General features: G+C 43.2%; 1 protein-coding gene across 1 annotated transcript; it reads right to left on the bottom strand.

Annotated features, from left to right (window-relative positions):
- Positions 1-5,177: 5,177 nt before the first annotated feature.
- Positions 5,178-8,524, bottom strand: GSTM3 (glutathione S-transferase mu 3). Its single transcript, XM_004769717.3, has 8 exons — positions 8,390-8,524; positions 7,928-8,003; positions 7,502-7,566; positions 6,491-6,572; positions 6,297-6,397; positions 5,885-5,980; positions 5,686-5,796; positions 5,178-5,375 (listed from the first exon to the last, which is right to left on the bottom strand). The coding sequence occupies exons 1-8, from the start codon at positions 8,438-8,440 to the stop codon at positions 5,277-5,279; spliced, it is 681 nt and encodes a 226-aa protein (XP_004769774.1). The 5' UTR covers positions 8,441-8,524; the 3' UTR covers positions 5,178-5,276.
- Positions 8,525-16,723: the final 8,199 nt, after the last annotated feature.

The raw sequence follows: 16,723 nt of genomic DNA, 5'->3' as shown, positions 1-16,723 counted from the left end.
CTTTCCCTTTTACCAGTGTTAATGAAGCAGGAAGTCCCCTTTCCAAGGAACTCAGGGTGGCCCCCAGCTGACAGCCAGCAAGAACCTAACACCCTCTCTCAGGCCAACAGGTCATAAGAAACTAAATTCTATCAGCAATCTCGTGTCTCAGAAGCAGGTCATTCTCGATCTGAGATCTCGATCTTGAGCCTCGAGATGAGATCGTAGCCCCGGCTGACACACAGACGGTGGCTTTCAGATGAACCCCTGAAGCAGAGGACCCTGTAGAGATGTGTCCAGACTCCTAACCCACAGAAACCGCGAGATAGTGTGTGTGGTTTTAGTGTGAAATCGGTGGTAATATTGTTACACAGCAAAAAATCACTCATTCCCTTTCTGGCTTCTGGTCACATCCTCTATCTAGTGACAGACACATTCTCAACTCCTCCGGCCTTCCCTAAACCCACAAGTCCTTCCCTTCCCTGAGGACACACTTCACCCATTCAGATTATGGAAATTCATGTCAATAGTTCATGGGTCACGGAGAAACTCCAGCTTCATATCTCTCCTGGCCAGTGGTTCCCCGTATCCAAGATACGGCCCTAGGTATCTAACTACTGTCACCGGTGCTGACAACAGGTGGCAGTTGAACCACCTGCTTAATACCTTGTGTCTAATACCTCCTGAGGCCGCCCTCCTGACATCATCTGACCATTCAGACCCTCTGTCCCTGAGAGGAAACAGAGAGAGAGAGATCTCTCCCAAGAAAGATCTTTGCCTCCTGGTCCACTGAGGACAGGAATCTGGCCCTCATGTCACTATCTAAGACTGGAAACCACTCAAAGACTTTGCATATGGAGTGTGGTGCCAAATAAGTCTCCAGAGGAGTTCACTTCCCCTTAGTTTCTCTTACACAGTAATATATGAACACACTCCCTTTGTTAAAAGAGAAAACAGATGTTCAGGTGGCCAACAGACACATGAAGAGGGGCTTCATATCACTCATCATCAGGGAAATGCCTCACACCTGTCAGAATGGCTAGACTAAAAAAGACAAGAAATAACAAGTATTGGCAAGGATGAGAAGAAAAGCGGAACTTTGTGCACCCGTGGTGGGAATGCAAACTGGTACTGCCACTGGAAAACAGTATGGAGTTTCCCCAAAAAGTTAAAAATAGAAATGTTGTATGATCCAATAATTCCACTATTGGGTATTTACCAGAAGAAAACAAAAACACCAATTCAAAAAGATACATGCACGCTATGTTTCTAGCAGCATTATTTACAATAAAATGTGGAAGCAATCCAAGTGTCCATCAATAGAGGAATGGATATGGAAGATGTGGTATATGTATACAATGGACTATCACCCATGTAAAAGAATTGGATTTTGTAATTCGTAACGACATGGATGGGCCTAGAGAGTATTATGCCAAGTGAAATAAGTCAGACAGAGAAAGATTTTACAGATACATGGACTCAAAAACCAAAACAAGTGTAAAAATGAAACAACAACCCCTAAGCAGACTTAAATAGAGAGAGCAAACTGGTGGTTGCCAGAAGGAAGGTGGGTGGGGGATGGGTGAAATGGATAAATGGAATGAAGATGTACAAACTTCCCATTATAAAATAAATAAGGCATGGAGATTAAAAGCACAGAATAGAGAATATAGCTATACATTGTATTGTGACAGATGGGGACTACACTTACTATGGTGGGCACTGAGTAGTGTACAGAGTTGCTGAATTGCTATATTGTCCACCCGAAACTAATAAAACATTCTATATTAACTGTACATCAATAAAAAATAGATATATATATAGCACAGTAATGTGGGAGGCCACGTTAAGGCTTGAGACGAGGACCAAACCAGGCCCTGACTTGTGCCTCCTTTAAAGGCTGAATAGCCGAACAAAAGGCTAAGGTCAATAAAGTTGAGTAGCGCTGAGAAAGGGACTGTGCTATGTGCTGTGCGCTCGCCTACATGACTTCCCACACGTTTGCTAGTCAGATAGAGACGATTTGGTCGGGGTCAGAAATTCCTGGCTGGTCCTTGCTGTCCTTGTACAGGCTATAGACTACACCACTGTAAGACTGTGCTGTGTCTTGAGTGGCCTTGAAGTCAGTACATCTGGCGCTAGAGGGTCTGCTATTGGGGCTTGGGAAATAGATAATGGGAAAGCTTGAAGGATTTTCTCTGCATGTTACAAACTCTTTAGTAAACAGCTAAAAATAGATACTTTCTTATGATTGTTTCTGTTAGCTATATAATGCCTCACAGCCTTGAATAAAATCGGCACTATTGGACATCTTCCTTGGTGCTCCTCCTGCCCCCATCTCTTTGTCTCTTAATTTCTTTTCACCATCCTCTTACCCTCATGTTCCTGGTCGATTTGTCGCGCCACCGGCCGCGACACAGTAAAACCACCAAAACATGGAATTCACCCTTTTGAAATGTACATTTCAGTACAGATGGTCCCCAGTGCATAATGGTTCTAACAAAGAAAAAAAAAAAGAGAGAAATCCTTACCCCTATCTCTAAGATTCCCTTGAACTTCCATCCTGAAGCCTGGGGCTCTCTCCCATTGGCCTAAAGTAAGCATTTTTCAGTGTGTCCTTCCAGCCCTTTTTCTGTTTCTTTCTTTCTTTCTTTTTTTTTTTTTTTTAAGATTTATTTATTTTAGAGAGAGAGAGAGAGCACAAGCTGGTGGGGTGGAGTGAGAGAAAATCTTAAGAAGTCTCCATGCTAAGCGTAGGGCTCAACGTAGGGCTGGATCTCATGACCCCAAGATCACAACTTGAGCTGAAACCAAGAGTTGGATGCTTAACCGACTGTGGCACCCACATGCCCCCTTCCAAGTCTTTTTCTACGCATTTACAAACATAAATGTATCTGTAGAAAATGCTTACCTTATAGTTTCCTCCTTTAAAATGCAAAAGGTTTTGCACCATACATACTTATCTGCAATCTAATTTTTAAAATTCAAAAAATGTGTCTTGGGGGCTTTCCACATCAGTTCACACAGTTCAATCTCATTCTTTAGTTGCCTTATGGTATTCCATGATACTGATGGGCATGGACAGGATTTTCACCTGTTCCCACAAACCATACCCCAGTCTTAGCATATGGCTTAGGTGCATGGGGAGGTTTTCACCAGAATGGAAATTGTTGGGTTACGGGACGTGATTTGATTTTTTTTTTTTAATGATTTTTTTTTTTTAAAGATTTTATTTATTTATTTGTCAGAGAGAGAGAGGGAGAGAGAGCGAGTACAGGCGGACAGAATGGTAGGCAGAGGGAGAAGCAGGCTCCCTGCTGAGCAAGGAGCCCGATGTGGGACTCGATCCCAGGACGCTGGGATCATGACCTGAGCCGAAGGCAGCTGCTTAACCAACTGAGCCACCCAGGCGTCCCCGTGATTTGATTTTTAGAAGATGTTGGCAAACTGTCCTCCAGTGTAACTAACTGATTTACAAGCTCACAGGCAGGAAATGCCAACACTTCACAAACATCTTAGTTTTTATTCACTTGATAGATGGAAAATGGTCTCTCACTGTTGTAACCTGTAGTTCTTGGATTATAAACATCTGTTTAATACTTTTTTTGGCTAGCACATTTCTTTTTCTGTAAATCATTTGTTCATAGATTTCTGTCCATTTTAATAAAGTCTTAATGATTTATAGGAATTCTTTATATAGTCTTTACACTGGTACTTTATTTTGTCCTTTTTTGTCTCGTTTGCCATCTTGTCATTTAATTATACTTATTTGTCCCTTGTCATAGAAAATTCTTAAATACTGTTCAATTTGCAAATCTTTCCCTTTATGGCTTTTTGTTTTTAATGTCCTATTTAGAGAAACCTACCTTAAGATCACAAATATTCTTACATTTTCTTGAACACTTCTACAGCTCTGTTTAATGTTGGGACTGAATTGAAGATGAGTTAGTTTTAGTGAATGGTTTGAGGTTAGGGGTCTATTTTTTTAAAAATTTCTTTTTGGTGTTCCAGAATTCATTGTTTATGTACCACACCCAGTACTCCAGGCAATATGTACCCTCCATAATACCCACCACCAGGCTCACACAACCTCCCACTCCCCACCCCTCCAAAACCCAGTTTGTTTCTCAGAGTCCATAGTCTCCCATGGTCCGTTTCCCCCTCCAATTTTCCCCATTTCCCTTCTCCTCTCCATCTCCCCATGTCCTCCATGTTATTCCTTATGCTCCACAAATAAGTGAAACCATATGATAATTGACTCTCTGCTTGATTTATTTCACTCAGTATAATCTCTTCCAGTCCCATTCATGTTGATACAAAAATTGGGTGTTCATCCTTTCTGATGGAGGCATAACACTCAGTAGTATATATGGACCACATCTTCCATATCCATTTGTCCATTGAAGGGCATCTTGGTTCTTTCCACAGTTTCACGACTGTGGCCATTGCTGCTATGAACATTGGGGTACAGATGGCCCTTCTTTTCACTACATCTGTATCTTTGGGGTAAATGCCCAGTAGTGCAATTGCAGAGTCATAGGAAAGTTCTATTTTTAATTTCTTAAGGAATCTCCAGTTTTCTAAAGTGCCTGCACCAACTTGCATTTAAGGTATGGGGTCTATTATTATTATTATTATTAAAGATTTTATTCATTCATTTTATTTATTTATTTGAGAGAGAGAAAGCACTTAAGTGCACCCTAATGTGAGGTTCAGTCCCATGACCCTAAGATCATGACCTGAGTTAAAACCAAGAGTGGGACACTTAACCAACTGAGCCACCCAGAAACCCCACTATCATTTTTAATTGGTAAGTAATTGCCCCCACTTACTTATTGGTTAGCTTACCAGTTTGAAATTCCATCTTTATCACACTACATTCCCACATATAAGGGACTGTTTCTGAACTTCAGTTCTGCAAAATCCAGTGTCCCATACAGTTTCACTTGTTATCTATGCCACATCTTTACAGGGCTCTAGTCCCATGTAATGGACCTGTTCTCTACAGTTGCACAATCTCACCTTTGTTTCTAGTGCTCGCTCTCAGGACTTGGGCAATCACCTCTAGCTTGGAACACAGTTGTGGTGTAGGGGGATTGTCAGTGTTGCGGGGATTGGATTCACATCTTGGAAATTTTCCACATATCCTTACTCTCTTCTGGCCTTTACTCCCAAAAGAAATTCCAGCTAGACATCAGTAGCCTAAATGTTGTTTATTGAAAAGAGCGGAGAATCGAGGGTACATGCTCCCTAGGGACAGGGTGGAATAAAACAAGCAGTGCAAATCCTTCTCCGGCTCAGCATATTCTCTTGCTGCCCCACTGGGCCATCTTGTTATTGACGGGCATCTTCAGGAAGCGGTCAGACTGCATGTAGTTAGCTATCTTCTCCAAAGCCTGAAGGGAAAGCACACCAAATCTGGTAAAGACGCTAACCCAGTCCAACAGACACATCCCAAACCAGGGACATTCCCATATTGCCCGTCTCTATAGCATCCATCCCACCCCTGGCCACAATTTCATGCAGATAGTGCCATTAGGGTATAGAAGCCAGGCCCTTCCTAAGACATGAAGGTTTAGAGGTGTCCAACCATGGACCCCTTTATGCAAATGCTGGTGCTGAGAAAGAATATACCATAATGGGGTCCTCTAGGGACCAGGGAAGTATGGGAGTGTTTCTGAAAGGCAAAGGTGCAGGGAGCATCACCTCAAAACGGCACATGAAAGCCTTCAGGTTTGGAAATTCATCCAGGCACTTGGGCTCAAACATACGGTTCTGATCTAAGACATCATAGGTGAGGAAATCCACAAAGGTGAGCTAGGGGAGCAATAAGATGGTCAGGTTTGCAGGGTTCAGTAATATTGGGGAGATAGGAAGGCATCTTCCCCTTTTCCTGTCTTCCTACCTTTTCTCCTGCAAACCATGAGAATTTCCCCAGGAACAAGGAGAACTGTTTCAGTTGTCCAGGTAGCTGTTCCAAGTACTGAGGCTTCATTTTTTCCTGGGAGAGAGGGAAAAAGAGAGAAAGAGAGAATAGTTGTTACCACCTTCAGAGCGAGTCAGGGCATGAGCCAATGAGGGGACACTTAGCGGCCCCCTCCTCCGTGTGCCTCCCTCTTACTGCCTTCAATAGGGGTTGCAGAACAGAAAGAACAGGGGGCCAACACCAGAGTTATAGGACAAATGGAACCCCCCCGCCCCTGCATTTCTGACAGGCTGGGTTGGTGGGACAGCAGAAGTAGCAGAATGGAGCAGAATGAACGCCAGGGTTTTTAAACACTCCTTTTCTTTAATGCCTGCCTGCTAAGGAGACTTACAAGGTCAGGGCTGTAGCACAGCCGGATCAGCTGCATGCGGAAGTCCATTACTTGGTTCTCCACGATGTCCACTCGAATCTTTTCTTCTTCAGTGTCGCCACCTACAGGCCAGCGGATGAGAAATCACCCTTGGAATCATCCACCTCCCGGAGAATTGCCAGCCTGGTCTCCCCTGCTGGCCCTACCCCACTCACACATATTGTGCTTGCGAGCGATGTAGCGCATGATAGCATTACTCTGAGTGATCTTGTTCTTACCATCCATGAGGTAAGGCAGCTGGAAGGAAAAGGACAGGTCAGATGAGCAACCAACCTCTCTCTTGCCTCCCTGCCTCTCTCTCCTGGGGAATTTGAGACTTGCAGGTAAGTAGTAGAGAGAAAATGCTGTGTTAGGACAAAGAAGAAAATAGCTGTTGGGTCCCCACCTGGTTCTATTTTTTTTTTTTTTTAAAGAAAGGAGGGCTTCTATTTATTTATTTATTTGACAGAGGGAGGGAGAGAGATCACAAGTAGGCAGAGAGAGGGGGAAGCAGGCTCCCTGCTGAGCAGAGAACATGATGTGAGGCTCGATCCCAGAACCCTGAGATCATGACCTGAGGTGAAGGCAGAGGCTTAATCCACTGAGCCACCCAGATGCCCCTCCACCTGGTTCTAGGCCAGGGCTCTTAATCTTTCTGTGTGTGTATGTGTGTGTTTGTGTGTGTGTGTGCGTGCGCGCAGCCACAGACCTTTTGTCAGAATACGATTTTTAAATACATAAAGCAAATTATGTAGGATTCCACAATTTGTAAAACATTAAAGAAATAGAATTATCATGTGTGTCTATTTATGTGTTAAATAACGAGATGTAATAACTATCATCATTTCAAAGTCTGATGCACGTAACTACTATTTATGTACAAGATCTGCCACACATGTAATGTAATGTGAAAATACCCAATTTCGACTAGTGACAAAGTCACAGCCATGGCTAATAACCAATGTCACTTATTACCTATATTCACCAGAGAAGGAATTCTTAACTTTTCAATTGTGGTTATTGGAAATGAAAATAACTTTTTTTCCAAGCTCAGGCACCCTTGAATTCTACCTATTTTATCCAGGTTAAGAGCCCACATTCTAGATCCCCCTAGACCAGAGAGGAAAGAAGCAAGGATATACTTGAAGGCCTTCCCTTCTGCCCCCTCTTCTCCTAAGGACACCTACGTTAGGAAAGTCCAGGTCGAGCTTGAATTTCACATCCAGCCACTGGCTTCTATCATAGTCCGGAGCTGTAAGAGAATGAAGTGGGGCCCAACCTTCTTAACATCCTGCCTGAGGAGAGTAGAAAGATCTAAAGAAATAACCTCATCTCAATACCTCACATTCCCAGGATCCCAAAGTTAACCATTTACTCCCCGGGCCTATTAAGTAAACTGGGTTGGACCGTGGCAGAGGGAGGATCCCCAGGCTCGATAAAGGATGCATCCACCTCTCCCCACGCGGGACACAGCAGGGGGGTCCCGGGTAATTGGGACAGATGTCCCACCCAACTTAGGCGTGATGCCACCCTCTGGGCATAAGACCACAGAGACAGTTCGAGGGCCGGGGGCTTAGCGCTGGACACTGGGTCACAGACACGGGACGCATTACCTTCCCCGCACGTGTACTGTTTTTCCTCATAGCATGTTTCGGTGAACTCTAGGAGCATGCGGATGGCATGCGCCAGCTGGGGAAGAAAAACCCGCCGTCAGCGCCTGCGCGGCGGCCACAGGCCCCCCAACCCCCGCCCGCCAACGTCCCCTGCCTGGGGCTGCGGCGACCGTGCATACTGCCCAGGCGGTCGTTAAGAGCGCCCCCCGCCCCCCGCTCCGCCCGAGATCGACCTCAGCGTCTTGCTGTCCTCAGCCCTCTCCGGGGCCAGGCGATCCCAGAAGCCAAACGGGATCGGTCTCCGCGGTCGGGGATCCCGGCTAGGGCGGGCTGCGCCGTGGCTAGGGTCGGCGGGCTCGGGAGTATCGCCCCCTCCTCTCGGAGGCCGCTGACCCTGAGCCTCGGGTCGCCTCCGCGACCGTCTCCCTGACCGAGCGGCTCGGTCGTCGGGACGGCACTCACCCCGCGAATATCCCAGTAACCCAGAACCATGGTCGACTTGGACAACGACATGACGGCCCTTCAGTGCCTTCGAGGTCTGGGGGTACGCGGCAAACGGGCAGGACTTTATACCCGACGTAAGTGGGCGGGGCCAACGCGAGAGCTCTGACTCCGCCCCCACCCAGCGTCCTCCCTTCTCTCCGCGAGTCCACGGGAATAGCGGCGGGACAACCTGTGTAGTCTTAAGGGCTGGAGGTAGGGCCGTGGCGGAAGCCGCTGGGTTTGGGGCTTTGCGCTCCCTGGTGGTGGCGCTGCGCTCAGGTGGTTAATAGTGCCAGTCAGGGCTGGAGGAGCACCAGCAACCCAGGCAGTGAGGGCCCTGCGGAATCCCTGGAGGGTGAGATTCCTGTCCTAAATATTTCTCCAGAGGGAGGAGGAGGGTGTTGGTGGGGGGGAGATGGACAAGCACCCCCATCTGGATGGACAAGCAGATGGACAAGCACGGAGAGGTGATAAAGGAAATTTTCAGTTTTCCAATGTTTGTGGGCCCTGCTTCTGGGCTCCCAGCGAAGCACAACTGTTATCATGGTTACAGTGACTCCACCAAACTTGAAAGCATGGGCTCTATTTCTGCCCCCAGCACGCATTGTACATCTGCTAGCAAAAAAACCCAAAAGGAAACATTTCAAACTAAAGATGAGTAAACATCTCCCTAAGTTCTGTTCTCATAGCTCTGAAGCCTTGACCCTTGCACATACTAAAAGCACAAGATAAAATTTGTGATTTTCCTGAAATGTCCTTCATCATGGTGATTTGTAACTCTTGATGTAACAGAAAACCATATATACCCTGTAGTAAACATTCATTCTCAGCAGCACTCTCTTCTTTGTGAAGATTGTATATCCTGGGTAGTTGTCCTTACTTGGGTTCTAATAAAATTCTTTTCCTTTTTTTATTTTTCTCCCAGTTCTAAAAGGTTTGTTCATTATGTGTTGGCAGTTCTGTTATGTTGGCATAGCAGCATATCAGAGCTGCTTACCTGAGAACACCTTGGGGTCGGCTGGAACTCTGTGCTAGTACCAGCACCAGCCCCCTGTGCCCCTCTGACTTCTCAGTGTCTCATAGCTGTATCTGGTAAATTCTCCTGATATCTGGACCTCCTGAGTTGAAGCTCCTGACTTTTTCCCTAGTTGTTAAAGGTTACTGGTTGGTAATGTTCTCTAGGTGGGAATAATCTAGAGGGGGGATTTGATGGGTTGGTTGTTTCACTTTGGCATTATGCTGATGTTATTAATATGAAGCTTGAAGTTTGAATACAGTTTCTGGCTAGAAATAGGAGAGACTAAATCACTCAGCTCTGAAGAGAGGGGCCATTTGCTTCTTCCAGCCAAACAGTGCTTTCAGGTGACTGAAAGCCTAGGAGTGTCTGAGGATATTTCTCAAGACTTGTCACGGCCCCATAGGAATTTCCATCTGCTGAGGTAAGGGCTCCCCTGGGGTCTTACACATAAGGACTGATCGTTCAGTGCTCCGAGCCCCCTCGGGGGTCTTAGATCTTGCTGGGGAAAACTGAGACATCGAAGAGTACATCACAGCTGTTTGGAAAGTGACACTAATGAACAGCACCCTGTCAATCTGCCACACTTACTATTCTTAGACCTTATTCAAGCCTTATTCTAAAAATAAAACCAAAACTAAAAGAAATGGGGAACCTTGCTTCAAAGGATGGAACAACCCCCAGAAAAACCAAAAGCCACCCACAAAAATTCTGGTTGGCTATATGTATAGCACAAATGAGCCTATAGTTGCAAGTATTTACATAAATGGGAAAATTTAAGGATATTCTGAGTCTCACATGGGCCAAATAGGGTTCTTTTGACATGTCTGAATTAGTTTCTTGTGCACAAAGTTAGAGAAAGCCAACTATAAGACTAAGTCACCAGACACTGGGAAGACATCTGCTTCAGTCAGTGAAACCCCCGGCTTTCAGGAAGGGACCAAGGATCACAGAGGTGTTCTGGCTTCATTTGGTTTGTCTGTTGCTGGAGCTTTTGGTATCTTTGTACACAACCAGCCATGTTCTAATTGGAAATGGGAAATAACTAATTAATGGATCCATAAATTTTAAGGCTGTCTTATAATTAGATTGTTTTTATCTTTTTAAAGATTTTATGTATTTATTTGACAAAAAGAGACAATGAGAGAGGGAACACAAGCAGGGGAAGCAGGAGAGGGGGAAGCAGGCTTCCCACTGAGCAGGGAGCCCAATGTGGGGCTTGATCCCCAGACACTGGGATCATGACCCGAGCCCAAGGCAGACACCTAATGACTGAGCCACCCAGGTGCCCAGATCGGTTCTAATAAAATGGGGATATTTGGAGGGCTGCCTGGGTGGCTCAGTGGGTTAAAGCCTCTGCCTTTGGCTCAGGTCATGGTCCCAGAGTCCTGGGATGGAGCCCCACATCAGGCTCTCTGCTCCACAGAGAGCCTGCTTCCTCCTCTCTCTCCCTGCCTGCCTCTCTGACTACTTGTGGTCTCTGTCAAATAAATAAACAAAATCTTTTTTAAAAAGGGGGTGGATATTTGGAAACTGGGTCTTTAATGTCCTCTCCACAAATTTCTTTTATTATTTTTTAAAAAGATTTTTATTTATTTATTTTGAGAGAGAGAGAGAGAGAGAGAGACAAAGTGAGAGAGAGCATGAGAGAGGAGGTCAGAGGGTGAAGCAGACTCCCCATGGAGCTGGGAGTCCAATATGGGACTTGATCCCAGGACTCTGGGACCATGACCTGAGCTGAAGGCAGTTGCTTAACCAACTGAGCCACCCAGGTGCCCCTCCTCTCCACAAATATCAGTGAAACATAGACTAAAGCTGTTTGCATCCTGTTTGTGTACAGGTGTCCCTGTGCGTTATAAGCACAAGATGTTTGCGCTACTTCTGGATGGTATTGCTCAAATTACCTTGTGGAAGAGCTCTATTTAATTGGTTTACAGGCAAGCACTTGTAAAAATTGGGCAGTCTAAAACTCGAAAGAAAAAAGCTCACCCAAATGTTTTTCAAGTTCACATGCTCTGGGATAAAATTCTCCAAATTCTGACTTTTATGTTATTCCATACTAAAAGACACATCCCAGGAAGGGACCTAACTGATGATCCAAAGAGATAAAGATGAACAAAATTTAGGACACCTGATCCCTTTCCCAATAGTCAGAATAATGAGGGAGAGGAAGACAGGCAGACACTACAAATTCTAAACCTACCCCTTGCGCTCTGAGCACAAGCACCAGAATTGGTGTCCAGCCCACTCCTTGCCCCAGACCTCTACCATGGGGCTGAAACGCAACCAGACAGCAGAAGGAGATTTTTTTTTTTAATGTTATCCGAAAACTTTAAATCTGCCTCTGGCCTTGCCAGCCACACCCCTGTCGCCTTTGTCTCTGCCTCCTCTTGTTCCTGTACTCTACCCAGCCATCCCAGGGCCAGCTCCTGTGCTGCCTTCATGCCTCTAGCGCCATGAACTCTGGCTCCTCCTACCCTATCAAGGAGCAAAAGACATCCCAAGCTATTGCGCTACCTCCTTAGGAGGCTCAAACTAAAACACCTCCCAATTCAATATGAAGGAGCCCAAGAACTCCCCTGGACTTAAGCCACTCACTTCAGAGTTCTCAACAGGAGCCCCAAATAAAATTGGTCACTGAGAAAGAGACTGATGGACTTTCCAGTGGATACAGATGCAACAAAATGCTGTATTAAAGCTAAAGAAGGTCATCAGTTTGATTTAAATAAACGTGTCTTTAGAGTTATCCATATCAAATATAATACAGAGAACCAACTTTTGTTCTACCCAAATTAATATATTAAGTTTATGTTATCCCTGTTGTAGTTTATCAGCAGGAGAGGACTTAAAATAATGATTGACTTTGTTTGTCTCATGAAGTTTTCATGAGTAATTGTTAAAAATGAGTAGGTGAAATAAATGAAAGGGTTTGTGGATAAACTTTTAAAGAGCTTCCAAAAAAAAAAAAATCACTGGTCATCTAAAACTTTGAAGTTGTGCTAAGTAAAATGATAATTTAGGTTAAATTCATTGGCTGTCCAAGTCTTTTCCAGATAAGATGAAATATTAAAATACTACTAAATGTAAGTTTGTCTGCTTTTGGCTTCTTATTGCAGAAAAATGAAAGATAATTGAGTAGGTTGTAAACATGCTTTGTGCCTTATTGAGAGGTTATACTATGAAAAGAAGTTTCTAGAAGTTACAAAATATATTCATAAATTTGCCAATCTGAAGAATTCTGGTGTCATAACTCACAATTTGTTACTAGTTTTGACTGGAGACTAAGGTTTCTCAGAATTAAAATTCTGATAAATATGATTGAGACTGCTGGAAGATGATTTTATTTTATTTTTTTTTTTAATGATTTTATTTATTTATTTGAGAGAGAGAGAGGGCATGAGAGGAGAGGGGTCAGTGGGAGAAGCAGACAGGGAGTCTGATGTGGTACTCGATCCCAAGACTCCAGGATCACGACCTGAGCTGAAGGCGGTCACTCAACCAACTGAGCCACCCAGGCGCCCCTGGAAGATGATTTTAAAAAGCTACTCTGTATGTACAAAAATAAGTATGTAAGAAGAATGACATAAGAAATGAAAAGACATTTTTGTTGATGGAAAAGAAAATAATTTTGTCCTGAAATGAAGCTGGTTAGGTAGAGAGGGAAAATTTAGGACAAAATCTAAGTTAAAAAGAAACATGTAGAAGGTTTGTGAAGGTGAATTTTTGAAAACAATTTTATGTGTGGTCAGGACTGACTAAGATTGAAATAAACGAGTTTTAAAAGTACACTGATATAAAATTAAAATTTGGCTTTTCTCTCTGTTAAAAAAAAAGACCCGGTTTTTTGGATTATTGGTCTGCTCTTGTTAAGTAGTTATAAACAAGTTATTTTTTTCTTCCCTATTTTCCCAGAAAAACAGGGTTTTCATATTTGTTTTTATCAGGTCTTTGATTACTTAAAAAAACTAAATCTTTCAATATTAGAGGAGCTGGGTGGCTTGGTTGCTTAAGCATCTGACTTTGGCTCAGGTCATGATCTCAGGTCTTGGGATAGCGCCCCTCATTGGGCTCTGTACTCAGTGGGGAGCCTGCTTCTCCCTCTCCCTCTGTCCCTCTCTGCCACCCATTTCATGCTCTCTCTCTGTCAAATAAATAAAAATCTTAAAATGTATTAAAGGAGTTAAGTTTTGGTAACAATTATACAACCTCCCATAAAATCTCTTATGGCCACCTGGTTAAGCAGTAATTCAATGTTAAATTTTATAATAATCTATGATCTTATGTAGATACATCCTGTAAAACATTCTGTGTTTTTTTTTTTTCTTTTTAAAGATTTTTTATTTATTTATTTGACAGAGAGAGATCACAAGTAGGCAGAGAGGCAGGCAGAGAGAGAGAAGGGAAGCAGGCTCTCTGCTTCATAGAAAGCCCGATGTGGGGCTCGATCCCAGGACCCTTGGATCATGACCCGAGCTGAAGGCAGAGGCTTAACTCACTGAGCCACCCAGGAGCTCCCATTCTGTGTTTTTTTTAAACAAACTTCCCAGAAATTCAAATCCTAAATGAAATATTTTTGACTAATTAGGCTTACTAATTTGGTATGTTAATTTACTTGGAAAGCACTGTCAAACAACGATAATCCTTAGGTTGTATTTTATGGATAAACGCTATAACTGTTCTACAAGATATATGAAATTTCTAAAGTTTTAGTATGTTCTGTTATTAGATCATCACTCATCACTTGATATTCTGATTTTTTTTTAAAGATTTTAAAAAATAATCACAGAGATCACAGGTAGGCAGAGAGGCAGGCAAAGAGGGGGAAGCAGGCTCTGAGCAGAGAGCCTGATGCAGGGCTTGATCCCAGGACCTTGAGATCATGACCTGAGCCAAAGGCAGAGGCTTAACCCACTGAGCCACCCAGGCTCCCCAATATTCTGATTTTTGAAATGTTATACATCAGAAATAACTGGATTTCCTTGCCACCCATATTATAATGAGATCTCATATCAGATTTTTAACCAAGTCCATTTTTGAGTTCTTTGTTATTTCTAGTTATTTTTCTGATGCTCTTGCAAAATGTGTTTCCTCTTCAAGGAGACTCATAAAAGGAACTTTCGACAAATATAGTTATTTAATATCTTTAAGATCATAAAACTAAGCTAAATAAAAATTTCCAGAACTAACAGAAAAAGCTGCATTCAAACAAGAATTAATAACATGGAGCTAAATGGATAAAGAAAGATGATTATGGTTTTTTTATGACTCTGACTTAAAAGATTGTTGGCTTTCTAATGTTTGCTCTTTCAGATTAAGGAAACTTTCTCTTAAAATATCCATGACCTACAGAAATATGATAAAAATATTCCTATATGGGGCGCCTGGGTGGATCAGTGGATTAAAGCCTCTGCCTTCAGCTCAGGTCATGATCCCCGGGTCTTAGGATTGAGTCCTGAATCGGCTCTACGAAGCAGAGAGCCTGCTTCCCTTCTCTCTCTCTGCCTGCCTCTGCCTACTTGTGATCTCTGTCTGTCAAATAAATAAATTAAATCTTTAAAAAAAATTCCTTTATGAACAAATTAAGATATTTAACTTTTCTCCCTACCTGAACCCTCTGAAATTCAGAAATCCTAAGTGAGTATTCTTTCTTTCATGGCAATTACAGTTATTTACACAAGTTCAATAAAAATCTCTTCTCCTTATAAGAGAACACCATTGGAAACACTGGTTATATTTTCAAGGTTTGGACTGGAATGTTGTATTTGAGAGAAACATGCACAGACTCAGATATGACCGGACAGTTTTAAGGAATTAAGGTTGACTCTATGAAGCCAATAGAGCCCTTTGGAAGTGTTGGCTTGATACCCTTGCTTCTGGAGTTCTCAACAGCCTTTCCAGGTAAGAATGTTGCTTCCTGAAAGGTGCAAGAACCTCAGGATATTTTGGGAGCCTTGAGAAGAGGAATTAGCCCAAATCTACAGATATCACAAGCGAGTCTGATGGTAAGTATTTGGCTTGGCTTCTGGATTCAAGAGGCTACTAAAAATTTAATCTGGAGATTCCTTATGAAAAGTTCCAGGGGTATCTGATTGGCTCAGTCAGTAAAGCAAGCAACTTTCAGGCCTGAGGTTGTGAGTATAACCCCACTTAAAAAAAAAAAAAGAGCCCACTTAAAAAAAAAAAAGTTCCAGCAATACAAGTTTGAAAGACTATGGTCAGTCACGGCTCTTGCTGAGTAAATAACTGGGCCAAGTTTGTTAAAACTGGACCTGCTTTACAAACAAATTAGTCTTGAATTTGGCTATATTTAAAATGAGGATGATTATGGGGCACCTGGGTGGCTCAGTGGGTTAAGCATCTGCCTTCAGCTCAGGTCATGATCCGAGGGTCCTGGGATCCAGCCCTGCATCGGGCTCCCTGCTTAGCTAGGAGTCGTCTTCTCCCTCTGCATAACTCCTCTCCTTGTGTTCTCTCTCTCTCTCAAATAAATAAATAAAGTCTTTTTTTTTTTTAAATGAGGGTGATTATAGAGAGAAAATGTTTCAATAACACATCTTTGTAGACACTAGATTTTAATATTATTTATTATAAACTAGACTAGATCCTGAATCCTTCTGGTTTCCTCAAGTATCTGGCCCTGGCTTTCCAAGCTAAGGTTTCTAGTCTTCTTCTCTTCTCCTAACTAAAACTGCCCATTTTTCCTAAAACCCTAAAGACTGATGCTGGACAACTTGAGGTTAGCTTCAGAGGAATTGCCACAAAACCAATATATAGACAATCTTTGTACCTGTTGCTCGATGGGATGCTCAAAAAGATCACAGGACACATTCAAATTACAAACCGAAAAAACCATCTGATTGCCACTGCCTGTTCCCACTCTGCCTGAGGACGTTTCAAGCCTGACATTTGAAAATCTGGCAGCATTCAAGACTCAGGCACTGGGTTTGTCATTTGCTCCAACCATTAGCCTGTTTTTTACTTTTGTTTCCATAGAAAATGCCTCTCCCTAGTTACTTTACTGCTTCCTACCTAAGGCAGAATTTGTGTGATGGCTAGCACTTACTGCTCCTATAATGAACTCCCTCTGGGAAACAGAATCCGTATAGGTAAAATCAGACAGCAAGTCCCTTGGCAGCAAGAAGCCTTTGACCGCCAGGCCTGCCTTTGCAAGGTGGCGGGGACTGGATTACTCAGCTATTCTTTTGGATACCCACTGATAACAATTTTAGAGGGAATGATGGGTTTAACTGTAATGTTACTTTTCCATAAAATATACTTGGGGATAAAATTAATGATGT

Source organism: Mustela putorius, unplaced genomic scaffold (assembly GCF_011764305.1).
Source record: "Mustela putorius furo isolate JIRA1106 unplaced genomic scaffold, ASM1176430v1.1 tig00000585_pilon_pilon_pilon, whole genome shotgun sequence".
NCBI classification, from domain to species: domain Eukaryota; kingdom Metazoa; phylum Chordata; class Mammalia; order Carnivora; family Mustelidae; genus Mustela; species Mustela putorius.
Note: the sequence above shows the minus strand (reverse complement) of the source record. Positions and strands in the feature narration are given on the sequence as shown.